Source organism: Pipistrellus kuhlii, unplaced genomic scaffold (assembly GCF_014108245.1).
Source record: "Pipistrellus kuhlii isolate mPipKuh1 unplaced genomic scaffold, mPipKuh1.p scaffold_m20_p_30, whole genome shotgun sequence".
Taxonomy (NCBI): Eukaryota; Metazoa; Chordata; class Mammalia; order Chiroptera; family Vespertilionidae; genus Pipistrellus; species Pipistrellus kuhlii.
The window spans coordinates 4766856-4792294 of NW_023425530.1; the positions used below are offsets into that span (position 1 = coordinate 4766856).

At 54.1% G+C, this 25439-nt stretch overlaps 1 protein-coding gene across 5 annotated transcripts in view; it reads left to right on the forward strand.

Annotated features, from left to right (window-relative positions):
* PDE4A (phosphodiesterase 4A) overlaps window positions 1-21590 on the forward strand; it is a 41857-nt gene extending 20267 nt beyond the window's left edge. For 4 of the 5 annotated variants that reach the window (XM_036459561.2, XM_036459566.2, XM_036459564.2 and 1 more), the window contains 14 exons: window positions 5446-5637; window positions 6451-6487; window positions 6585-6655; window positions 7414-7463; window positions 7630-7742; window positions 11285-11378; window positions 13025-13242; window positions 15322-15420; window positions 15540-15704; window positions 15886-15985; window positions 16086-16240; window positions 16441-16563; window positions 17105-17287; window positions 18996-21590. In XM_036459561.2, the coding sequence (XP_036315454.1) occupies window positions 5446-5637; window positions 6451-6487; window positions 6585-6655; window positions 7414-7463; window positions 7630-7742; window positions 11285-11378; window positions 13025-13242; window positions 15322-15420; window positions 15540-15704; window positions 15886-15985; window positions 16086-16240; window positions 16441-16563; window positions 17105-17287; window positions 18996-19682 (2287 nt within the window). In that variant the 3' untranslated portion in view covers window positions 19683-21590. Of the gene's footprint in view, window positions 1-5445; window positions 5638-6450; window positions 6488-6584; window positions 6656-7413; window positions 7464-7629; window positions 7743-9388; window positions 9812-11284; window positions 11379-13024; window positions 13243-15321; window positions 15421-15539; window positions 15705-15885; window positions 15986-16085; window positions 16241-16440; window positions 16564-17104; window positions 17288-18995 lie in introns of those variants that run through there. The other variant, XM_036459565.2, reaches the window with a different exon arrangement.
* Window positions 21591-25439: the final 3849 nt, after the last annotated feature.

The following is a 25439-nucleotide window of genomic DNA, read 5'->3' on the forward strand; positions in this document are numbered from 1 at the left end:
TGTTTTAAAGTGTATTTTGCATGATATACATATTGCTATCACAGCACCATTTTTGTTTCCGTTTTCATGTAGTATCTTTATCCATCCCTTTCAGTCTGTGTGTGTCTTTTGATCTGAAGTAGATCTCTGTAGACAGTGGGTGTTGTTTGGGTCTTGTTTTCTTATCCATTCAGTTACTCTATGTCTTTAGACTGGAGCATTTAATCCATTTACATTTAAGTGGTTATTGATAGGTATGTGGTTATTGCTATTTTTTTATTCATAGTTATAATCTTTCCCCCCTTTAAAAGTATACATTTTATTGATTTTTTTTACAGAAAGGAAGGGAGAGTTAGAAACATTGATGAGAGAGAAACATCAATCAGCTGCCTCCTGTGCACGCCCTACTGGGGATGTGCCCACAACCAAGGTACATGCCCTTGACTGGAATTGAACCTGGGACCCCTGAGTCCACAGGCCAACGCTCTATCCACTGAGCCAAACCGGTTAAGACTCTTTCCCCGCTTCTTCTTAAAGAAGTACCTTTAACATTTCTTGTAATACTGATGTGGCAGTGATAACTCCTTTACCTTTTTCTTGTATGGGAAGCTCTTTATCTCCTACTTCAGTTCTAAAGTATAGCCTTCATGGGAAGAGTAGTCCTGGTTGTAGGTCCTTGCTTTTCATCACTTTGAATATTGTGTGGTCATCCCTTCTTGCCTGCAATGATTCTGTTGAGAAATCAGCTGACAGTCTTTTCTTTTTCTTTTTTTACTTTAAAATTTTACTTATTTTAGTGAGAGAGAGAGGCAAAGAAACAGCGATTCATTGTTCCACCTATTTATGCATTCATTTGTTGATTCTTATGAGTGCCCTGACCAGGGATTGAACCTGCAACCTTGGCGTATTAGGAGAATGTTCTAACCAACTGAGCTACTCAGCCAGGGCTCAGCTGACAGTCTTATGAGAGCTCCCTTGTAGGTAACGAACTGTCGTTCTCTTGCTGCTTTTAAGATTCTCTCTTTGTCTTTAACCTCTGGCACTTTAATCGTTATGTACCTTGTTGTGGGCCTCTTTGGGTTTATCTTATTTGAGACTCTCTGAGCTTCCTATACTTGTTTGTCCATTTCCTTCCCCAGGTTAGGGAAGTTTTAAGATATTATTTCTTCAAACAGATTTTCAATTCCTTGCTCTCTCTTTTCTCCTTCTGCTACCCCTGTGATGTGAATGTTGAAATGGTTGATGTTGTCCCAGAGGTCTCTTAAACTGTCCTCATTTGTTAAAATTCTCTTTTCTTTTTGCTGTTTCAATTGGGTGTTTTTCTCTACTTTGTCTTCCAAATCGCTGATTTGATCCTCTTCTTCATGTAATCTGCTATTTGATTCCTAGTCTACTTTTCATTTTTGACTAGTTCTTTTTTATGGTGTCTATGACCTTACTTATGCTATTTATACTATCTCCTTGTTGAAGTTCTCACTTAGTCCATCTATTCTTCCTCTAAGTTCACTGAGCATCCTTATAACGAGTGTTTTGAACTCTGCATCTGGTAGCTTGGTGGCCTCCAATTCATTTTGTCCTTTTTCTGGAATTTTCTCCTGTTCTTTCCTTTGAGGCATGGTTCTTTGTCTCCTCATTTTGGCTGTGCTTGTTTCTATGTAGTAGGTAGATTTTCTTTGTCTCCCAGTCTTAGCAAGGTGGCCTTATGTAACAGGTGTCTCTCTGGTCACCTGAGCTGGGTGCTCCAGGAGTGTCCGCTGTGTGGGGTGAGAGTGCCGTCCTGTTAGAGGTGAGTAGGCATGTCTGAGTAGGCATGTCTGAGTAGGATGGGCCCTTAGGCTGACTGGCCACGACCACAGAGCACGATTCACTCCAAAAGGGCTCTGGTGCTTGCTGAGACTACCCTTTGGGTGTGCCTTCTGTGGCGATAATCAAGTGGTGCTCTGTTGTGGTCTCAGTGGTTTGGTTCTGGGGCCTCTTTGAGGGTTTCCAGTGCAACCCCAGGTCAGCTGCTGCCTATGCCTCGCCCCGGGCCGCCTGGTAGAAGCTACAAAGATATCCGAGGTTGGTAGCTGCCTATGTTGGTCTGGGAGGTGCCTGGAGGGGTCACGCTCCAAACTGATGCCAGCGACCAGCAGTGCCCGCCCAGGTGCTCAGCAGGAGGCGCAGGGCAAGCTGAGGCCAACTGCCACCTCTGAGGCCTCTGGACCTTTGTGTTTTTGGGAAAGTCTGTAGCACAGGCCAAAGTGGGCTGCCTGGAAAAACAGCCCTTGAAAGTGGCTCGGGTCATGTGCTGAAATGTGTTTTCCTCAAAGTTTGAAGTTTGTACTTTAATATTTCAGGTTTCTTTCCTAAAAATTGGAATATCTGATTACTCAGAGCTCCAGCCCCACTCTGATTCTTGTGTTGATTGTCTGGCCCTTTTGAACATTTTATTTTATTATCATTATTTTAAAATATATTCTTATTGATTTCAGAGAGGAAAGGAGAGGGAGAGAGAAAGAGAAACATCAGTGATGAGAGAGAATCATTGATCAGCTGCCTCCTGCACGCCCCCTACTGGGGATCGAGTCTGCAACCGGGCATGTGCCCTTGACCGGAATCAAACCGGGGACCCTTCAGTCCACAGGCGGACACTGTCCACTGAGCCAAACCAGCTAGGGTTGAACATCCTATTTAATGAGAATAATATGCTCTGATAGGGTCAGGTAAGCAGTGGGCAGCAGCTAACATTTTGATCTAAGGAATCATAAGACTTCTGGTTTCGAATTCTGACCCCATCATGGTCTTGCTGCGTGACTCAGAGCTAACCACTCTCCTCTCTGGACCTCGCTTTCCATCTGTAAGAGGGAATCGGTGAATCCCCTCGCCACTCCCCGCACGGCAGAAGTAGCCTATAATAGAAAAAAGGCTCACCATACGGGTGCTGTTGTCCTGTTCTAAGAGCTTTCAGACTTGTTTCTTAGCAGAAGGACTATGCAAATAATAACCTTACGCTGGCTTGTATAATAATCTGCCCACTAGCCTGAGCCCCTCGCTTTCACAATGGAGTAAGTGACAGAGGCCAGGGGCCTTCCCAAAGCCACAGCGCATGTTGCAGGCACACAGCTCCCATTCTCATAACTCAGTTCTCCATGCCGCCTGCCTCACTGACACCACTCCCCAAGTGGTATATGTGGGGCTGATGGGCACATGGATGATCCGAGGGGCGTGGTGGTTGTGTTCCTTGTGGGTCAAGGAAACTGACATTCAGTCATTTTCCTCAAGTCATATATTTCAATAGCTGGGGGGTGGCATGGCCAGCGTCTCGCTGCCTCATCTTGAGCGTCTCCCTCTTGCCAGTGCCCCCAGGCTGGAGTCCCCTTGTCTACCTTCCCTGCAGCCTTGTCTCTGTCCTGGTCTGCATCTCCATTCCAGCCACACCAGCTTCCTCGCTGGCCTTCCAACAAACACTGGGTCCTGCCCCAGGTCTTTGCGCTTGCTGTTCCCTCACCCCGGAGTGTTTGTTCCTCCTGACCCATGGTCTCCCTTCCTTCCTTCTTGTCTTTCTGGCCCAGCTCAGATGTCCCCTCGTCGGACTGGCCTGCTCCCACCACAGCTAAAACCAGCTCTCCTGTAACCTGCAGTCATCCACCTAATGTTCATTCTCTGCGGGCACCGTCCAGTCCATGTACTCATGTGTTCATTCATTAATTTATACATTTTATTATCCATTTAGTCTAAGGTGACCGCTTTTGGCGGGACAGTCCCGATTTTTAACAATTTGTCCCGCGTCCCTCGGCATTTTAAAAAAGTGCCGATTGGCCGAAACTGGTTTGGCTCAGTAGATAAAGCGTCAGCCTGTGGACTGAAGGGCCCCAGGTTAAATTCCGGTCAAGGGCATGTACCTTGGTTGCGGGCACATCCCCGGTAGGGGGTGTGCAAGAGGCAACTGGTCGATGATTCTCTCTCATCGACGTTTCTAGCTCTCTATTTCTCTCCCTTCCTCTCTGTAAAAAAATCAATAAAGTATATTTTGTTTAAAAAATCGGGACTGTCCGTCAAAAGCGGGACGTCTGGTCACCTTAATTTTAGTCAACATTCACTGGGCGTCCATCATGTGCCAGGCCATGTTCTTGGCCCAAGGGGTACAGCAGCAAACAGCGCAGACAAAAACTGCAGTACTTACTTCTAGAAGACAAAGCAAACAGTAAAGAAGCGAAATATAGATTATGTTCAGTAAGTAGTATTTTTTAAATTATATTTTTATTGGTTTCAAAGAGGAAAGGTTAGGGGGAGAGAGAGAGAAACATCAATGATGAGAGAGAACCATTGATCGGCTTTGGCTGCCTCCTGCACGCCCCACACTGGGGATTGAGCCCGAAACCCAGGCATGTGCCCTGACCCGGAAGTGGACTGTGACCTCTTAGTTCACTAACTTAGTTCGTCACTAACTTAGTTCACAGGTTGACACTCAACCACTGAGCCATGCCAGCCGGGCAGTAGTATGCTTTTCAGAAAGGGAGGTATGAAATCTTATGACAGCGGTTGGTGAGGGGAAGCCTTCTTGAGGAGCCAACTTTTGAGCTGAGGCCTGAAGGAGGTGAAGGGGAGCCGCTGGGGACCTGGGCAGGGTGGACAGCGAGCAAAGGCCCTGAGGCCGGAATGTGCAGGGAATGCTGAGGGAGCAGCGAGGAGGCCTCTGTGGCTGGAGCACAATGAGTGAAGGGAGGGCAGAGGGGGAAACAGACCAAGGGGCAAAGCCAGGAGCCGGGGACCAGGGCAGAGGTGAATGCACTGGTCCAGGCAAATGATAAGGGGGGCTGGCCAACGACAGGCTGAGAAGTGGGCCAATTTTTATTTATTTTTAAAATACATTTTATTAATTTTTTTTTTTTTTAACAGAGAGGAAGGATGAGGGATAGAGAGCTAGAAACATCAATGAGAGAGAGAAACATCAATCAGGTGCCTCCTATACACCCCCAACAGGCGATGTGCCCACAACCAAGGTACATGCCCTTGACCGGAATCGAACCTGGGACCCTTGAGTCCGCAGGCCGACGCTCTATCCACTGAGCCAAACCGGTTAGGGCAAATTCTGAATAGATCTGAGCAGGGAGGCTGATTTGAAGTTCTGTGGGAAAAGCAGAGTCAATGAGAACCCCACAACTTGGAGTGTGCATGGTTGCTAGGCTAACCTATTGGAAGCCCAGCCCTCCCGTGTCATCTCCGTGAAGCACAGGTCATGGACTGTCTCGGTCACTAACGTGTCCCCAGCACCTGCCAGCCCAGCAGAGCCTGGCTCACGGAGGCTCTCCGTACTGTTGATCCCTGCAGTTCTTCGTCTCCCATCTCTTTTGGGGTGTCTCTCTCTTCGGTGTCCTCTATCTGTCCCTCATTTCTGCCAGGAGTTCCCTTGGGCCCCCTGTCCCTCTTCACCTCCCCAATGCCACCCCAGCCCCCCTGACCCGGCTCCTGCCGCCCCTGCAGCTTCGAGGCGGAGAATGGGCCGGCCCCGTCGCCCGGCCGCAGCCCCCTGGACTCGCAGGCGAGCCCGGGCCTCGTGCTGCACGCGGGGGCGGCCGCCAGCCAGCGCCGCGAATCCTTCCTCTACCGCTCCGACAGCGACTACGACATGTCGCCCAAGACCATGTCCCGGAACTCGTCCGTCACCAGCGAGGCGTGAGCACCCCCCAGTCCCACCTGCCAGCTATGCCAGGCCTGGCCCTTTCACCAGCTGCCCTTCCCAGCAAGGAGGGGGAGCACTGCCCACGCCCCCAGAGGAGGGTAAACAGCCCCCTCCCCCCATCAGGAGCTCAGTCCCTTTCTAGCATGTCCATCCAGTGAGTGCCCACCCTGTCTCTGCCCCCCACCCAGCCACCCCTAGACCCTCCCTCAGCTCAAGCCCCTACCCTTGTTCATATAGTCCCCACCTCCCCAACGCACCCATTGGCTGCTGGGCCAGGCCCCACGTCAGCCTGTGTCTCTAGCAAGGAGGGGAGGCCCCCCCAGTGGAGCCCCTTCCAGTGTCCACTTCTGCTGAGCGTCCTCCCCTCCCCTCCGCCAGCCTTTCCTAAGCCAATTCCCTCATCACTGCCACCTCCAGAGGTGTGAGCACCCCCAGACCTGCTCAGCCCCCTCCTCTCTCATTGGATCCTCCCGCCCTGCCTTACTCATCAAGGTACCCATCTCGCACCCCACCCCCCTCAGGCCCCTTTCTGCCCTACTCCCCCCCCCCCCCCCCCCACTGCTCTCACCTACCCCCACCCACCGGAGCCCTTCTCCCCGACCACCATTTCCTTCAGGACAGGCCCCTGCAGCATGCTCACTCTTGTGAGGTGTAAGTGCCCTCGGGCCCCCTCCCTGCCCACCAGGCTCCCTGGGCCCGGCTCCACAGAGTGTCCGCCCAGGAGAGTTGCTTCTCTGGCACCCCACCCCCTCTCCTCCCAGGTGCCCCCGCGCGGACCCCTGACCCAGCCCTGTCCTTGGTTGTAGGTATGCTGAGGACCTCATCGTGACGCCGTTCGCCCAGGTGAGGCCTTGCCCCTAAGGAGGGAAGGGACGCCAAACCTCCCTCACATTTGGGGACGGGCCCCGACCCCTCTCCTCACTGCCGTCCCCGCTCCCAGGTGCTGGCCAGTCTCCGGAGTGTTCGCAGCAACTTCTCCCTCCTGACCAACGTGCCCATTCCCAGCAACAAGTAAGTTGAGCCGGGCCCCAGCAGCCACGATCGCAAAGCTACGCACACCTGGGTTCCACCCTGGGTCCTGCCTTGTGACCTCAGGCAGGCACTTGATCTTTCTGCTCAGGTGACAGCTCCCTCTGAGCCAGTAACCTCGGGCCATGCAAATGCTCGAGACACAGAAACTTTTATAAATAAAGAGCAAGGGTTCCAGATATAGGCTGGTGAGACCATAGGCGGCCAGCCGCCCCAGCCTCGGGGCTACTCCCGCCCTGACACTAACTTGCTGGACAGCTAGGATCCTGTGGAGTATCTGTTCCCCTTCATAAAATAAGAACTTAATAACTCCTCCATTAGATGGCTGCTGTGAGTCCAGAAGATGATATAGGGAAAGTCCTAAAACATAGTACATGCTCACTAAATAGAAGTACTTATTTGGGTCAGGGTGTGGCTGAGAACTGCTGGTCCCTCTGGGAGTGGGGGGTGGGGAGGAAGGGACTCGGGGCGAGAGGGGGAATGGAAGGAAGCAGGAACTTTGGAGACACAAGACCTGACCTTACTGCTGATTGGCCATGTAGTCCAGGAAGCTGGTTCACCTCCTTGAATCTCAGTTCCCCTGTCTGTAAAATGGGTTCTGTGAGAGGCTGCAGAGGACATGGCAGCGTGCCTGGGACACACTGAGCGCTCAGCAAAAGGAATATTGGCACCACGCACGGAGAGGGGTAGCCGGGACCTGGAGGGGCCCAGGCTGGCACTGGAGCCCGATTTCTTTGCAGGCGATCCCCACTGAGTGGCCCAAGCCCGGTGTGCAAGGCCACACTGTCAGGTAAGCCCAGGGGTAGTGGAAAAGGGCCCCTATTACTGGTAGTTGATTCATCATCCCCTTTCCCAGTACTCCACTCACTTGGCAGACCCCCATGGCCACGGGCGGGGGCCTCCGAGGGCCTGCCTGTGGGTCCTGTCGGTCATCGCCCCTGCCGCCCCTCCTCCAGAGGAGACCTGTCAGCAGCTGGCCCGGGAGACGCTGGAGGAGCTGGACTGGTGTCTGGAGCAGCTGGAGACCATGCAGACCTACCGCTCAGTCAGCGAGATGGCGTCCCACAAGGTGTGTGGACCTCCGCCAGTGGGGGAAGGGTGGGGCAGTCCCTGAGTGGGGCTGTGGGTGGGGCTGTTCCTAGGCAGAGCCTGTGGGGTGGGCCCTAGGGCAGGGCTAGCCACAGGGCGGTGCCAGTGGGCAGGGCCAATCTGTGGTTAGGGCTATAGGGTGGGGGCACAGCTTCTATAGATTGTTACTTCTCCCAGAACTAAGGAAGCCTGGTGTGTGTGTGTGTGTGTGTGCGCGCATGTGTGTGTGTACATCTGTCCATAGACAATCATGTTTCTTGGGGAGGGGTCGCGTGCTTATATGGTCTACGTATGTACCTGTGGCTGTGAGTCTTTGTGGCTGTCCATTTGTTGGCCACACACTTGCGGGGGGGAAGGTTTCCAAGAGACTGTCAGGAACGGAGTACACATGTGTACCTGTGGATGGTGTGTGGGTGTGCACAGACGATTGTGCAGGGTAGTGTGTGGGTCTGTGCCAGAGGGCTGTGTATGCCTGCATTTGCCCAGGTGAGACCTAGCCCCTAAGTTGGTGCCAAATGAGTTGCTCCACATTTGTGGTGTGTCTCTCCATGTGTTTGTGGCTCTCTGCGTGTGCTTGCAGGGCTGCAGGGGTGGGTGCATGGCCTCCATGGATCCCCATTCAGAAAGCAGACAGAGTGAACGCTGCTCCCTGGAGTTGTGCGGTGTAGTGGCAGGCCCCGTGGGAGGAGGCATCTCGGGAAATGAGTGTACAGGTGGGGGTGTCTGTGTTGGGGCGGTGCATATGCCTGTGGGGGAGATTTGTCTGGGAACATAAATCTGAGGGTAATTGTGCCTCTGAGGTTGTGTTGAGCATCTGAGCATGTGACTGCATCTCTGAATGTGAATCTGTGAGTGTGTCTGTGTGTGTGTGTGTCTGTGTGTGTGTCTGTGCGCGTGTACTCCCTTATGGATTTGTCAGGGTATGTTTGAGTCTAAGGGCATATAGGTATTTGTTTGTTTGACAGTGTGTGTGTAGGTGTGTGTGCGTGTACTCCCTTATGGATTTGTCAGGGTATGTTTGTGTCTAAGGGCATATAGGTATTTATGTTTGTTTGAGTGTGTGTGTGTGTGTGTGTGTGTGTGTGAGTCTGTGAGTCTGTGTGTGTGTACTCCCTTATGGATTTGTCAGGGTATGTGACACCCCTATCTGAGTGTGTGTCCCTCGGCATGTGTCTCCATGTCTGGGTGTGGGTCTGTGTTCTTGGAAGGGGTGTGTCTGGAGGCATTTGTATCTCTGTGTACTCAGCTATATACCTACTAAGCTGTGACCCATCAGAGTTGTGACTGTGTGTGTGTGTGTGTGTGTGTGTGTGTGTGCATGTGATCAGTGTAGTACCAAAAGCATCCGGATATCTGTGTGTGCACAGTGTGTCAAGTGCCTGGCTGTGTTCGTGTGGAGGGCGTGTCTCAGAGTGTGCGTATGTCTGTGTGTGTGGGGAGCATCTGGGTGTGTGTCTGTGTCTCTAGGTGTGTCCATGGAGGAGGCATGTCCTCGAGGGGGTGTGCACTGCCCTGCCTATCCCTGCAGCCCCACCAGGGCCTGGCCGAGGTCTGTGGGCTCTGATGCCCCTTTAACGCCCCCCCCACCCCCGGCGCCAGCTGACATCACATGCAGCCTGCCAGTGCTGCAGTGAGCACGCACACAGGCGCACAAACGGAGCCCAGAGCCTCTGAAGCCGCCTCCCGGGACCCTCGCCCCCCCCCCTCCATGGGCAGCGGTCCCTGGCCACCTCCGGCCACTGCTGTGGGGGGGCCCAACGAGGCCGGGGGCCGGCAGACCATGTAACCAGGGCTGCCCCCGGGAGCGCGGAGGGGAAGGGAGCCCCCAGCCCTGCTGGGCCGGCCCAGGCCCCTCCGCGGCTCCCCCTTCCGCTGCCCACCTGCCCGGCACCTCACCCCCGCCCCAGACGGTGGCCATTCACCCCGGGACTCCCCAAGCTCTGCCTCTGTGTGCGGCAGCCCTGAGCAGGGCGAGACTCCAAGATGCCCTTGGTGGATTTCTTCTGCGAGACCTGCTCCAAGCCATGGCTGGTGGGCTGGTGGGACCAGGTAGGGGACCTCCGGGGGGTGGATGGGCAGGAGACCCTCCGACCTCTGACCCCTCAACCTCTGGTCTGAACCGGTGTGTTCACTGTGCACGTGTGTGGCCTGGAAATGAATGCTTACGCCTGTGTCTCTGTGTGCGGCCCGGGGCTGGGGGTAGAGGGTGGGTGGCTGGGGGTGTGGATCTCTCCAGGTGTGACTGTCAGTACACACCTGTGTGTCTGCGGTGGTAAGGGGCCGCCTAACCAAATGCTTGTTTGCCCGGGTCATGGGGTAGCCCTGTCTGAGATCATGTGGCTCCGGTTGTTTTGAGTGTTGGACATGTTTGTGAGTCCAGAGCTACATGGTTTTTCGGGGGCATGTGACCTCGAGTGTCAGTGACCACCTTATCGCACATGGCCCTCGAGGTATGTGTCTGAGGCTGTGCGAACTGGGTAACACGGAAATCTGTGTGCGGTTTGTGACTTTGTGGGTCCATCTTGCTTGCATGGGTGCGTGTGCCTGTGCGTGTGCCTGTGAGTGCGTGTGTGTGTGTGTGTGTGTGTGTCTTTATGTGTGCCCGGGGTCTCTGGGCAGCACTGGGTGGAGTAAGTGCCCATCCAGTGTGGGCACTCAGGCTTACCCTTCCTGCCCAGTGTCCTAGTGTCGGCTTCTGCTTTTGGGGTGCTTTGGCAGCTCGGGGGCGGGGAGCGGATGCCCTTTCTCCTCCTTGCACAATGTCACAGCAGATGCTGTGTGAAGTAGCATGGGGGCACCAGGAGAGGCCCCCAAGCCCAGCGCTGGGCATATTACATTCATGTGTGACCTGTCCGCCCCAGAGGCTAGGGAAGAGGGGGCGATGATGGGGAAACCCCTCTGCCCGGTGACCAAACTAGGGCTTCCTAAGCCCACTATTGTCCCCTGCTCCAGACAAACCTTTTCTTCGCCCAGAACTTGGGAACTGTGGCCCCTCCTTCCCAACTGGGCTGAGTGCGGAGGCCAGGACTCCCAGGGAGTGGGGTCCAAGCCTGGGGACTCAGGGGCCAGGAGTACCTCTGGGAAGGCAAGGGTTAAAGGGCCTGCAGCCTTTCCCCCAAGCTCAGAAGCTGGTTGGAAGGGGAGTTGCTAAGGAGACTCCCATCTCCATGGCAATGGGATTCTCCTGGTACCTCATTGGCTTCCTGTTAGGAGCCCCTCCCTTCCACAGTGCCCCTCTGGCTCCTGGTTGGGGGGGGGGGAGGAGAGTATGGGCAGGGAAGCCCCACCCCTCAGGCAAGGAGAGTATGCCCAGTCCTGACTCCCAACGCCTGGGGGCTCCTGCCGGAGCTGGAGGAGAGGATGGGCTGGCCCCTCCCCTGGGGCAGCGTGCTGGGGGCTCTGTTGTCTGAACAGAGAAGTAGGAGGGACTCATGGAGTCCTCAGAAGTTTCTTGGGCGAGGCTGACTTCCCCCCCTTTCCCTCGTCTCCCTCATTCCTCCCTTCTTGCCTCCTTCACCTTAGTTCAAGAGGATGCTAAACCGGGAACTCACACACCTGTCAGAGATGAGCAGGTCAGGAAACCAGGTCTCTGAATACATCTCCACCACATTCCTGGGTGAGTGAGGGGCAGCCCGCGCAGGGGCACACACCTGGCTGGAGGGGTCCCCAGACCTTGGGTCCCCATTGCCTACCTTTGCCCAAGGGACTCTGACTCAACTCTCCAAAGGTCCAAGTCACCGTGTTCAGGAGTTCCCGGACTCACAATGCCCCCAAATCCAGTGGGACCCTCACTTCTGAAGAACACCACGTTTAAACATCTCTCCCAACCGAAAAGCTCTCCCAAACCCACTGGGACCCCAATGGAACTCTGAAGCTCATGACCCCAAGAAACCCCCAAACTCAAGTAGAAATCCTAAACGTGATGATGCCTCCAGGCTGAGCCCTGGCCTCGTGGCTCAGTTGGTTGCAGGTTGTCCTGATGCGCCACCCGGGCTGTGAGCTCGATCCCTCGTTGGGCACCTGCTGGAGCCAACTAATGAACGCATGAATGGGGGCTTGGCAAGTCTATGTTTCTCTCTCTCTCTCTCTCTCTCTCTCTCTCTCTCTCTTCTCTCTTAAACCAATACTTCTAAAAAAGAAAAGAAAATGCCTCCAGGCTGCAAAGCCCCACAAAAGTCAATAGCATCTGCAAGCTTGGAGTCCCCCAAATTAAGAAGAGCCCCCCCCCCAAATTCAAGAGTGATGTCTAAACTCAGGAGGGTTCTCAAACATAAGGAAATTTCTGCCCTGAAGAATCCACAAAAGACCTGCAAACTAAATAAAAAACCTTCAAGCTGAAAAGTCTCCCAAATTCAGTAGTATCCCCAAACGTTAGCTGTCCAAACTCAACAGCCTTCCAAAGAGGTTCCCCAAACTGAGGAGCAGTTCCTCTCCGTGGCACCCTAATACAGAATACCCCACATTTATTGGAACCCTCAAGCTCACCCTACCCTCTGAACCCAAGAGCCCACGCTGAGAATATCCCTCACAAACTCCGGATTTCACCCTCACAGTTCATCACCAAAGATTCCCAAAGTCAGGGCATGTGTACACCCCACCCCAAGTTTAAGAGAAGGTTCTGATTTTCAAATGCTCCCACCAGTGGGAATGTGGCTGTGCGGGGTTCTGAGATCCAGCCAATGGGAGCGTGGCAGGCAAATGACCCAGGAGGGCCCTGTCATTGGCTGGGGAGGCCCAGGTCACAATGGGTGGCCCTGACTGGGTTCTGGAAGCCCTTGAAAGCTGGAAAAAGGCTCCAGGGCCTACTTGCCAGGCAGACGGATGTTACGCAGTAGGGGGGTGGGGGGGTCCACAGAGCCAGAGACCCCCCTTTCCTCCCTCCTCCCAGCACTGGCTGCCCCCACCAGAACTCTCTGTCACCATGGAGGTGTCTTCCCAGCCACCTCCAATCAGGGCAGGCAGCTCCTCTCTCTAACATCTCCACCCCACTTCCTTCCCATGCTGCTCCCTCCCCCCGCCTCCCCCCAAACCTTGCGATTGGACTGGGGCCACCCCCCAGGTCCTGGCAGGCTCCAGCCCTCCAACTTCCCAGAAGACTTCCTCCCTCCCTCTGGTTTCCAGCTCTGGGTAACCAACAGCAGGACACCCAGAAGGGGTCTTCTGTCCTGGGCAAAACTTCCCCAGCTAATGGGGTGGGGGCTGAGGGCCAGCGGAGGGAATCTCTGAGGGGGACCCATGCTTACGCTCCTCCGTCTTCTACAGACAAGCAGAATGAAGTGGAGATCCCATCACCCACAATGAGGGATGGAGAAAGGGCGCCTCGGCCGCGACCCTCCCACCAGCCCCCACCCCCAGAGCCACAGTTCCAGCCCATGTCTCACATCACGGGGGTGAAGAAGATGACGCACAGCAGCAGCCTGACGGACGCCAGCATACCCCGCTTTGGGGTGAAGACAGACCAAGAGGAGCTCCTGGCCCAAGTGGGTGGGGGCCCCGCAGGGGCTGGGCTGGTGAGGGGCAGGGGCTCCTGGAGAAGGACTGGGTGGTGGGTCAGCCCAGTGGTCGGCAAACTCATTAGTCAGCCGAGCCAAATATCAACAGCACGACAATGGAAATTTCTTTTGAGAGCCAAATTTTTTAAACTTATATTTCTTCTAACGCCACTTCTTCAAAATACTCACCCAGGCCGTGGTATTTTGTGGAAGAGCCACACTCAAGGGGCCTAAGAGCCGCGGGTGGCTCTCGAGCCGCAGTTTGCCGACCACAGGGTTAGCCTGAAATGAGGATTGGGGTGGACGAATCCCCAGAGCACACGTGTCAAACACAAGGCCCGCGGGCCAAATCCTTGATAGCATGTGAGTTGGTTAACAGCACTGTTAAGGAAAAGATTGTTCCACTCATTTTAAATTCACATTTCTGGTTAACATTGTCAGTTTATGACTGTTCAGTAAACCATTCGGCCCGCGATTTAGGCTGGATTTTAGATTTTGGCCCCTTCTCTGATTGAGTTCGACACCCCTACCCCAGAGCATTCCTATGAAGCCTTTCGTAAACCCACACGGTGTAAAATGAAGCGGTTGCCGTTAACTGACGTGTCTTTATTTGGTTTAGGATCAAAACACTTAATCACATCCAGTTTTATACGAAGTGTAACAGCCTTGCAAGCTCTCGTAGGCTTTTCTGGTACTTGGGCCACATCTCTAATGGTTGCACAAAGTAAACTGAGGTAAAGCACAGGTGCCCACAGACACAGTTCACGGCTCTGGAGCCGGGTGCGGTCCCCGGGAAGGAGTTTGGCCGGGCCGCTCCCGCGGCTCAGCACTGCCGCCTGTGTAACCGCTGCTGCAAAGCAAAGGCTAACTGTGGTTTTCTGTTGTGGCTTTCCACCTTTTTGTTAAGGCAAACGTCCTCTTTGGGTTTCCTTCGGTTAGCAGAAACAGGTACTAACGGAGGTCTGCCATAAAAGCGAGGGGCGCCCTAGCTGGTTTGGCTCAGTGGGTAGAGCGTCAGCCTACAGAGTGAGGGGTCCCGGGTTTGATTCCTGCCAAGGGCACATGCCCAGGGTTGCAGGCTCGATCCCCAGTAGGGGGCATGCAAGAGACAGCCAATCAATGATTCTCTCTCATCATTGATGTTGCTATCTCTCTCTCCCTCTCCCTTCCTCTCTAAAATCAAATATATATATATATATATATATATATATATATATATATATATAAAAGCAAGTTGCATAACATGAACTTCCTGAGATTCTTGGGAGTAGGAGGGAAAGGAGCTAAGCAAGGAGGTGGTCTCCCTCAGCCTGGCCTCAGCTGGACCTCACCGGAGTTGTGAACAGCACTCAAGTTCACCTTGAGTTGGGGGAGCCTCTTAGCCCTGTGTCCTCACTGGCTGCCCCAGGGTGGACGGCACATCCCCTCCATGTAGCTCCTGTGGGGACAGAAGCAGTTTTCTGGCGCATGGGGCAGCTGTGAGCCTGAGAAGCAACCGTCCCCACCGCTAGGAGGTGGGCCAGTGGTCAGTGACGGGGATCTGGGCAGAACCCCAGCAGTGTGCGCGGCAGGCCAGACCCGGGTTTGGCATCTGACCCTCCCGAGAGACCCTGAGCCAAGGGGCCCTCACACTAATTTGTACAATAGGCGTGCTGCTCTCCCAGTGGCTCACTCAGCCGCCACTTATTGTCGCTGTCTGTGAGCTGACCCTGGCCAGGGCTGCCCTGGGTCCCCCAGTGTTCAGCTGGCTCTGTTCTGGGTCCTGGGGAGACATGGGGAAACGAACCCATATTTCTTTCCTCCTGGCACCCATGAGCGGTTTAACTCAAGGCTCCAGGGTCTTCCCCACCCCTGTCAAACCAGACCAAGGGCTTAGTGTGGTGCCCGGCAGGTCACAAGCGCCCCACAAACAGTCGCTGTGGTTGCTTTGCTGTTTCTCAGCCCAGTAGGACCTGGGCTGTAAATTCTGTACCACTGAGCATGCCACCCTCCGGGTCAGCAATGATGGCGCTGCCCTCAGACCTAAGCCCTCACAGGCTCCTGACGTCTGGCTGCCTCCTCCTCCAGGAACTGGAGGACCTGAACAAGTGGGGCCTGAACATCTTCCACGTGTCAGATTATGCCCGGGGCCGCTCCCTCAGCTGCGTCATGTACACCATATTCCAGGTAGGGGTTGGGGAGGGGTGCTGAGTGGGGCTGGGTGAGGGGCAGGGTGCGGGAGGGGCCCACGGCGGGGAGCTGAGGGCTAGTGGGGGTCACCGCCCCTCCCCCACACCTGTCCTCAGGAACGGGACCTCCTGAAGAAGTTCCACATCCCGGTGGACACGATGGTGACATACATGCTGACTCTGGAGGACCACTACCACCAGGACGTGGCCTACCACAACAGCCTGCACGCCGCCGATGTGCTGCAGTCCACCCACGTGCTGCTGGCCACGCCTGCGCTGGACGTGAGCACCGCCTCACCCAACCCCGCCCCTCTCTGACTGCCCAGACTGCCCATCCCTGGTCTGTTCATCCCTCTGACTCTGGGTCTCTGACCCCCGCCTCTCTCTGACCCTTCTCTTTTTCTCTCTGACCCCCCATCTTTCTAACCCCGTGTCTCTCTGCCCCCCCTCTCTCTGCCCCCAGGCTGTATTCACGGACCTGGAGATCCTCGCAGCCCTGTTCGCGGCCGCCATCCACGACGTGGACCACCCTGGCGTCTCCAACCAGTTCCTCATCAACACCAGTGAGTGGCCCGCCACGGGGGCGCGGCCTGTTGGGCTGGAGGGGGGTGGGCACCCGTGGCGCTCGCTCCCCCTGACCGCCCGCCCCGCCCGCCCGGGCAGACTCGGAGCTGGCGCTCATGTACAATGACGAGTCGGTGCTGGAGAACCACCACCTGGCCGTGGGCTTCAAGCTGCTGCAGCAGGACAACTGCGACATCTTCCAGAGCCTCAGCAAGCGCCAGCGGCAGAGCCTGCGCAAGATGGTCATCGACATGGTGGGCGGGGCGGGGGCGGGGCGGGGCGGGGCGGGGAAGGTCGCTCCGAGGGGTGGCACCTCGGGAAGATCTGAGTTTGAGACGGGGGAGAGGGGGGAGGGGGGAGTCTTTTGGCGGGACCTGTGGGGACCAGTTGTACCCAGTGAACACTTGAGAAGCTCCAGAGTCCCTGGCCCCTGTGACAGCCCCCTTGTCCACAGGTGCTGGCCACCGACATGTCCAAGCATATGACCCTCCTGGCTGACCTGAAGACCATGGTGGAAACCAAGAAAGTGACCAGCTCAGGGGTCCTCCTGCTGGACAACTACTCCGACCGTATCCAGGTGCCCCCTTCACACACCCTATAGGAAGACTGGCCCCTTCCCCGCCCCTCCACCCTGCAGACCTGGGTTGCTGCTCCAGGCTTAGCCTCCAGCTCTCTTCTTGCCCAGCTTCCTGTCTGTTTTTCTCTCTCCCCTCCCACCTCCCCCTTCCAATCCCCACCTCCTTTCCCATCTCCCCCCACTTCCTACCATCTCTCCAATTCTTCCCTTCCTCAGTCCCTCCCTGGCCCTCCCTGCCCCTCTTCCCCACCATCTTCTCTCCCCCACCTTCCCCTCCCCTCTCCCCCACTTCCCCTACCTCTCTCCAGCTCCCCACACCTCCCTCCCTCCCTCCGTTTTCCTCCTTCCCCCTGCCCTTTCCTCCATTAACCCCTTCTTACCTCCTCCCTCCTCTCCCCCACTCCTCTGCCCCTGTGTTCCTCTGTCTCTCTTCATCCTCCCCTCGCCCACTCTCCCCGCAAGGGGGGGAGGTAAGGCATCCTGAAGCCTCAGCCTGGGGCGGGAGGAGCATGGCCGCTGAGGGTCCCGTGCCCCCGTGCAGGTCCTGAGGAACATGGTGCACTGTGCGGACCTCAGCAACCCCACCAAGCCGCTGGACCTGTACCGCCAGTGGACAGACCGCATCATGGCGGAGTTCTTCCAGCAGGGCGACCGCGAGCGGGAGCGTGGCATGGAGATCAGCCCCATGTGCGACAAGCACACGGCCTCGGTGGAGAAGTCGCAGGTACCGCGCAGGGTCCCAGCCTCCCGTGCCCCACCCCCCCGTCTTCCCCCGCCCCCCCATCCCCCTCTCCCCCCATCCCCCCCGCCGCCATCCGCGCCGGAGCGTCTAGCCCAGAAGGTCCTGACCTGCTCAGGTCTTTGTGTTTTCTTTCGATGTTTGTTTATATTTTTTAAATATGTATTTGTACTGATTTCAGAGAGGGGGAGAGAGATAGAAACATGGATGATGAGAGAGAATCACTGATTGGCCGCCTCCTGCAAACCTCCCCCTAGGGATCCAGCCAGCAACCGGAGCATGTGCCCTGGCGGGGGATTGAACCATGACCTCCTGATTCATAGGTCAACGCTCAACCACGGAGCCATGCTGGCAGGGCATTCTTCTCTTTTTTAATATATTTTATTGATTTTTTTTTTACAGAGAGGGATAGAGAGTTAGAAACATCCATCAGCTGCCTCCTGCATACTCCCTACTGGGGATGTGCCGGCAACCAAGGTACACGCCCTTGACCGGGATCGAACCTGGGACCCTTCAGTCTGCAGGCCGACGCTCTATCCACGGAGCCAAACCTGTTAGGACGAGGGCATTCTTTTCCATCTTGATGGGAAATACACAGCATTTTCTCCTCCACAGAACAACCAAACTGAGCCTCTGGCACACACATCCGCAGACAGTTCTAACTCATTTGCAGCAACTGCCATAGTATCCCTAGCTGGCCCTTCATTACAGGCCTTGTGCTGATTCAGCCTGTTTCTGATATCCTAACTTGGCCAGTGAGTTGGTCCCTGGTTTTTAGAAGTTTTTGAAATGAGATGCATTGACTTGTCTACTAGTGCATGTGCTGATTAATTTAACAAGAAAGACAGGAATGCCCTTTCATAACAAACTCAGCCCTTAAGTGTGAATGTAAGAGCTTCTCACCCTCCCCACTTCTAGTCTCCTCCCAGTGAGACCCACCTTTCCCAGTTTGGTGCGTATGCCCTTCTAGACTGGGATTGCCCAGCCTTGGCTGTGTTGGCATTTGGGGCCAGATCCTTCTCAGATGCATCTCATGGTGTTGAGCGGCATCCTTGGCCTTCACCCACTAGATGCCAGGAACACCCTCCCCTTTCTGGGCATAACAATCAAAAATGTCTCCAGACATTTTCAAGTGTCTCCTGGGCCTTGCAAATCATCCCCACCCTTGATGAAAGCCAGTTTCATCCTTTTATTATATAGTCACTAGAGACCCAGTGCACAGATTTGTGCACTGGTGGGGTCCCTCGGCCTGGCCTGCGCCCTCTCCCAATCCAGGACCCCTCGGGGGATGTCAGAGAGCTGGTTTTGTCCTGATCCCACAGGCCAGCTGAAAACTACATTTCCCAGTCTCCCCTTTTATTTTATTTTTTTGTTATTTTAAAAAATATATATTTTATTGATTTTTCACAGAGAGAAAAGGAAAGGGATAGATAGCTAGAAACATCGATGAGAGAAAATCATTGATCAGCTGCCTCCTGCACATCCCCCATTGGGGATGTGCCCGCAACCAATGTACATGTCCTTGACCGGAATCGAACCCGGGACCTTTCAGTCACAGACCGACGCTCTACCACTGAGCCAAACCGGTTTCGGCCCCAGTCTCCCTTTTAAATGTTGTTAGATCCCTCAGCATGGCGGTGCCATCTTTACCACTGCGGCCACGGGGTCATTATCCTTCTTCTCCCTCCCCTAGGTGGGTTTCATCGACTACATTGTGCACCCGCTGTGGGAGACATGGGCTGACTTGGTCCACCCAGATGCCCAGGAGATCCTGGACACGTTGGAAGATAACCGGGACTGGTACTACAGCGCCATTCGGCAGAGCCCGTCGCCACCGCCGGGGGAGGAGCCGGAGGGGCCAGACCACCCCACCCCGCCCGATAAGTTCCAGTTTGAGCTCACGCTGGATGAAGAGGAGGAGGAGGTGGCGGCGTCCTCGGCCCCGGGGGCAGTTGCGGTGCAGGAATTACTCTCGGCTCAGGATGCATCCCTAGCGGAGGAACTGTTGGATGTCGGTGGCCAAGATGCATCCGCGGAGGCGGAGGTGGAGGAAATGGCCTTGACACAGCGAGCAGACAGCATGGCCGCGGGCCGGGATGGGTCCACATCCCCAGATGTATGGGCAGATGCTGTGGGCTGTAGCGGCCCCCACGCCCTGTCTCCGGAGAGCCCCGCTCTGCCTGCCTTGAGGACCCCACCCACCCCAGAGGCTGCCCCGGGCCTCCTGGGCCTCCCCTCCAAGGCAGCCGAGGTGGGGGCCCAGAAAGAGCATCATCAGGCTGCCAAGAGGGCGTGCTGCGCCTGCACAGGGACACTGGGCGAGGACCCGCACACACTCCCAGCCCCTGGCGGGTGGGGGTCTGCCGGAGGCCCTACCTGAGCCTCGGCCCCTACACCCTCTTACCCTTCCTGCCTCCTCTCACCGCCATCGTCCCCCGACTGCCTCCTTCACTGCCTCAAAGACTCTTCGGCCTCCTGAGAAAAAAGAAAACAGAAAAGTGGGGTTTTTTTCTCTTTTCTTTTTTTCCCCTTTCCCCCCACCCCCCAACCTAACCCCCGGGGCCACGTTTTGGAGGTGGGGCCTGGGGAAGGAGGGGCTGAGGTTCTGGAAGGGGTTTTATTTTTGGAATTTTCATTGTTACATTTTTAGAAAAAAAAAAAAGAAAAACAAACAAACAAACAAAAAAACAGGATGAAACACAGCAACTGTAGATGCTCCTGTTCCCGGCTCTCCTGGTCCGTCTCCGACCCCTCCCGCTCCCAGGCCCAGGCCCAGTCTTCCAGCCTCAGTGGGCTCTCCACCTGAGCCCAAGCGGGCGTAAGGTCTCCTTCCAGGCTCGTCCTACATGTGGAGGGTTTCTAGAATCCAGCCAGGAAAAGCCATTCTGGGCAGGGGCCCAGCGGGGGGGCGGGTCACTGTGAGCGGGCCCCAGCTCCAGCCCCTCTCAGGCTCACTGCCTCCCCGCCAAGTCTTCCACCTCATTTTGCACAAACCTGGCAATATTGACTCGGGGGCAGGCGTGGGGGATGCCGTACAACTTAGGAAGCTGGGCGGGGAAGGTGCGAGGGGGACATTTGCACCACCAGCCTGGGGTCTGAGCTCCGAGGAGGGCCTGGTCCTCCCTCCACTTGCCCCCCCGCCTTTCCCTTCCACTTTGGGTTCCGTTTGACTTTTCTCCATTTGGGGGGCACAGCTCCAAACTGCACCCCCTGCTTCCAGCTGCTTCTCCTCTTGTTTCTGCCTTAATGATTCTCATGGCCATAGGAGAGGGTTGCAGTGGCTCCCACCTGCACCTTGGGTGTGGCGGGGCCAGACCCAGAGCCCCATCCCAGGCATCCCCCCAGCATCCTCCGGCCCCCCACTCCCTGGCCCTTTGCCCTAGGAGGAAGCAATAATGGTGTACGCCCACATTCCCTTTCTGGGCCTCCCCCCCTGCCCTGGCACCAAAGCCATTTCTCCTTCCTTCCACCTTGCCAAGCCTCCCCCTCCTCCCCTAACCATTCCCCAAGCAATACGACAGACAGATGCAAGGCCCTTTCTCTCCAAGCCATGGGGGACTGCAGAAGGAAGGCCCCCCTTCTCCCTCCCCCCTATTCCCCGTGGCCTGGTCCTGCGGTTGGGCAGGGCAGGGCCTCTCTCGTTGCCCCCACCCCCCCATTCTGAGCACACGGTACTGTAGCCTCCCCCTCCCTACAGCCTTCCATCTGTCTGTCTGTCCCCCTGGGGAGTCCCACCCTCTCCCACCCTCATGATACTGTACAGGGTTCACTTTTTGTAGCGCAAGTAGTTTCTGTCCTAGACAGGCAACCGGAGTGGGCCTTTTTTTGTTTCCTTGTTTTCCTTTCTTTTTGTTTGTACATACTGTAAGGTTGGTTTGTAAATTTATTCTACAGAGGCAAAAAGGGAAAATACATCTGCCCTTCCCCGGCTGACCCAGTCAGGGAAGGCAGGGTGGGGGTCTCCCAGGAGGGAGAATCCCTATTCCTGTTGTATTATACCAACTGTACCATAGACCCCAAAAGGGTGGGCTCGGCGCTGTTGGACGGGGAGTCGGTTCATCCAGGGGTCGAGGGCTGGGCAGAGCCTGTCCCTCCCCCTGCCCAGGGCTGGGTTCAACTGACAACAGTTGAGATGGACCATCCCACCCCCGTTCAGGGCTCCTCTCTCCGTGGGGGGTGCACAGACCCTCTCGGGAGGTACTCCAGTTTATCCACTTGGAGGGTCAATGAGTCCATTGATCGATAATCTTTCGATCTTGTCTCCAATTAAACCGAGGCTTCCACTGATCTTCCTGGCTCCTGTGGCTTTCTTTCCCTGCTGCTCCTTGAGGTGTGCCTCTCCAGCACTGCCTGCCTGGGGCGGGAGGTGAGGGAAGGGGGTTCTGACCCTCCACCTCCCCAAGAACATGGAGCCTGAGGGGGTTGCAGGGAGCTTGGCGGAAAGCAGCTTCCGGGCGCGGGCTAGGTCCTGGCACAGGGAACTCTGGGTTGTAAAACGGAGGTTGAGACCAGGCAGCCTTTGGAGGCCAGCAGGCCCCGGTAGCCTCACTTCTCCCACACACAACATGTCTGGCCTCCAACTCGGGTTCTTCTGGAATCTCAAAATCACCCCTGGAAGCCCCCGGCAGGCCTGTTGACACTTCTGGCTGCCAGGTCATGATAAAAGGTTTGGGGCAAATTCTGCCGCATAGACGTTAAACTTGATTACCAGGCACAAGAGCATCTACACCTGTACATCCCATGAATTCCCAGCATTCTGTCCATGTTGGTGTTGCAACTTTCATGTTGCATGAAAACAAAACCAAGGAACAAACCTGAATAATTTAAAGGCAGGATTCTATGTGGCTTTGGGGCTGGTAGTCTTATGGGTATCAGGCAAGCTGAATCCTCCAAATTAGTGACTGGACAAAGAACAGGCTTGGGTTATAAACTGTTTTCTAGTTTGTTCATATAAGGATAGGGAGTGAGTGAGTCTCATATTTTAACCAATCCACATATTTTAAAACTAATAATTCCACCCGTGGGAGCCCCCCCCCCCCCTTTTAAGACTTCTTAAAAAAAAAAAAATATATATATATATATATATATATATATATATATATATATATATATTATTGATTTTACACAGAGAGGAATTAAGAGAGATAGAGAGTTAGAAACGTTGATGACAGAGAGTCATCGATCAGCTGCCTCTTGCACACACCCCCACTGGGGATTTGCCCACAACCAAGGTACTGAGCCAAACCGGTTTTGGCGGGAGCCCCCCCCTTTTTTAACCTTTATCAGGCCAATGAGCCCCCAATTTCACCTAATCAACGGTGCTGCCCTGGCCAGTGTGGCTCGGTTGGTTGGGCATTGTCTCATGTGCCTAAAGGTTCCCAGTTAGGGCATATGCCCAGGTTGGTTGATGTTTCACTCTCACATCCATATTTATCTTTCTCTCCCTCTCCCTTCCTCTCTCTCTAAAAAATCTTAAATAATAAAAACACAAACGGTGCTGGCATTCATAATGCTGAAGAGCAAAACTTCCCAGGTAGATGGAGGTCTGGACGGGGGAAGTGTGTGTGATGTGGGCTTTTGGATTAGAATATGGCTGCCTCTGGGATATAATAAGCAAACACACACTCACACACACACAGTATTTGAGTGGTTAAGCACCGTGTATATGTTACAGCTTGTGTTTTTGAAACAAAATGAGGAGAGCTTCCTTGAATCTAAGGAAAAGTTGACACACTCTGCCATCCATCACTAGCACCAGAACCAGTTTGGATGTGATCTCTCTGACCTCAGTTGTCTCATCTGTAAAATGGGATAAAAAATCTCAGACTTATGGAGTCAGTGTTGTTGTTGTTTTAATATTTTTAAAAATATATTTTATTGATTTTTTACAGAGAGGAAGAGAGAGTTGGAAACATCGATCAGCTGCCTCCTACACACCTTCCACTGGGGATGTGCCCACAACCAAGGTACATGCCCTTGACCGGAATCGAACCTGGGACCTTTCATTTTTTTTTTTTTAAATATATATTTTATTGATTTTGTACAGAGAGGAAGGGAGAGAGATAGAGAGTTAGAAACATCGATGAGAGAGAGTCATCGATCAGCTGCCTCTTGCACACCCCCTACTGGGGATATGCCCGCAACCAAGGTACATGCCCTTGACCGGAATCGAACCCGGGACCTTTCAGTCACCGAGCCGATGCTCTATCCACTGAGCCAGACTGATTTTGGCTGGAGTCAGTCTTGAGCAATGCTGTCCAGTTGAAACTTTCTATAACGGGAATGTTCTATGTCTGTGCTATCGATATAGTAGCCACTAGCCCCGGGTGGCTATTAAGCACTTGAAATATCGCTAGTGAAACTGGAGAAACTGGAGTTTTCACTTTCCTTTACATTAAGTAGCCACATGTAGCAGATGGCTACTATATCAGACTGCACAGTTCTGGGACTTAAGTCTGAGAGGGATGGAGAGGATTTAGTGCATCTAGGTTTGTGTATGCTTGACTGTGGTTTAAAGATTCACAGTAGAGCCGAAACTGGTTTGGCTCAGTGGATGGACTAAAAGGTCCCAGCTTTGATTCCGGTCAAGGGCATGTACCCTGGTTGCGGGCATATCCCCAGTAGGCGGTGTGCAAGAGGCAGCTGGTCGATGTTTCTCTCGCATCTATGTTTCTTTTCTTTTTTTTAAGTATATTTTATTGATTTTGTACAGAGAGGAAGGGAGAGAGATAGAGAGCCAGAAACATCAATGAGAGAGAGTCATCGATCAGCTGCCTCCTGCACACCCCCCACCGGGGATATGCCCACAACCAAGGTACATGCCCTTGACCGGAATCAAACCCGGGCCCCTTCAGTCCCCAAGCCGATGCTCTATCCACTGAGCCAAACTGGTCTCAGCGCATCTACGTTTCTAACTATCCCTCTCTCTTCCTCTCTTTAAAAAATCAATAAAATATATTATTTAAAAAATAAAAAATAAAAAGATTCACAGTAGATATCCTGGCCCAGAGGAGTGGAGGCAGCCTGGACCCAGAGAAGAGAAGTAACCCTGGAAAACTAGCTAGAAGTTTCCAGAGAATCTGAACTCTGTGCAAGAGGCAGAGAGGAGAACCAGCTCTTTCCCCAAGGGTGTTTCAAAGGGAGGCAGAGTCGGGGAAAGGGTATCAGGGTGGGGGTCAGGAGGTAACCATACTCCCCCCCAGATTGCAGGCGATGGCCAGGTGGGCCCGGGTTAGCCTTCTTACTCCAGGCCTCAGTTTCCCCCAGTGTAAAAGGTCAGGTGTGATGTCCCCAATGTCTTCAGTGTTGGGACAAAGTTGACAGGCTGAGAATGTGGGTCAAAGGGCAGAAGTGGCATGTGACCATCACTGGCTCTGTGAAATCCTCCTGATGGGGAGTTCAGCTTTCCTCAGGCAATGATGGCCAAGGGCAGGGAGGCCTTGTAATCTGAATAGGGCTGGGTAACCTGGAGAAGGGGTGGGGCCAGTTTATTCTCTGAAGTTGACATCGGCCCCTTGCATGCTACAGAGTCTTAGGCAAACAGCTCCGCCTCTCCCAGCCTTTCCAGGCTCTGGTCTCATTATCTTGTTCACTCTCCAGCGATCCTCGAGGTATGTACTATCATAGGCTCTATTTTGCAGGAGAGGAAACTGAGGCCAAGAAAGGATTTCACCATGTTGGGGAAATTCTGGGAAATAAGGCCAGGATCTCACTTTACCTGGTGCCTCTTCCATAATGATAGCTGCCTGATACTTTTATATTATTACCGCTATTTTATTTCACACACACAAAATCCTGAGATGTGGGTAATATTTTTCCCTCTTTCACAGCATTAAACCACAGGGAAGTAGAAATGAGAAGCACTGTTTTCCTTTTGTATCTACTGGCAAAATAATGAATGTATAAACCATTCTGGGGTGGGCAAAGCATTTTTATAGCTTGTTAGTGCTCATGAAAGTTGACACACAGAACTTCCCAGGAGTGATCTGTTGATATTTATCAAAAACGTAATAACTGTGCATGCATTTTGGCCCGACCATTGCAGTTTTAAAAGTACTTATCCTAAAGAAACAGTTGGATGAAAACTATAAGATGCAGGTACAAAAGGCCCACTCTGGTGTAGGTCAGAAGATTAAAG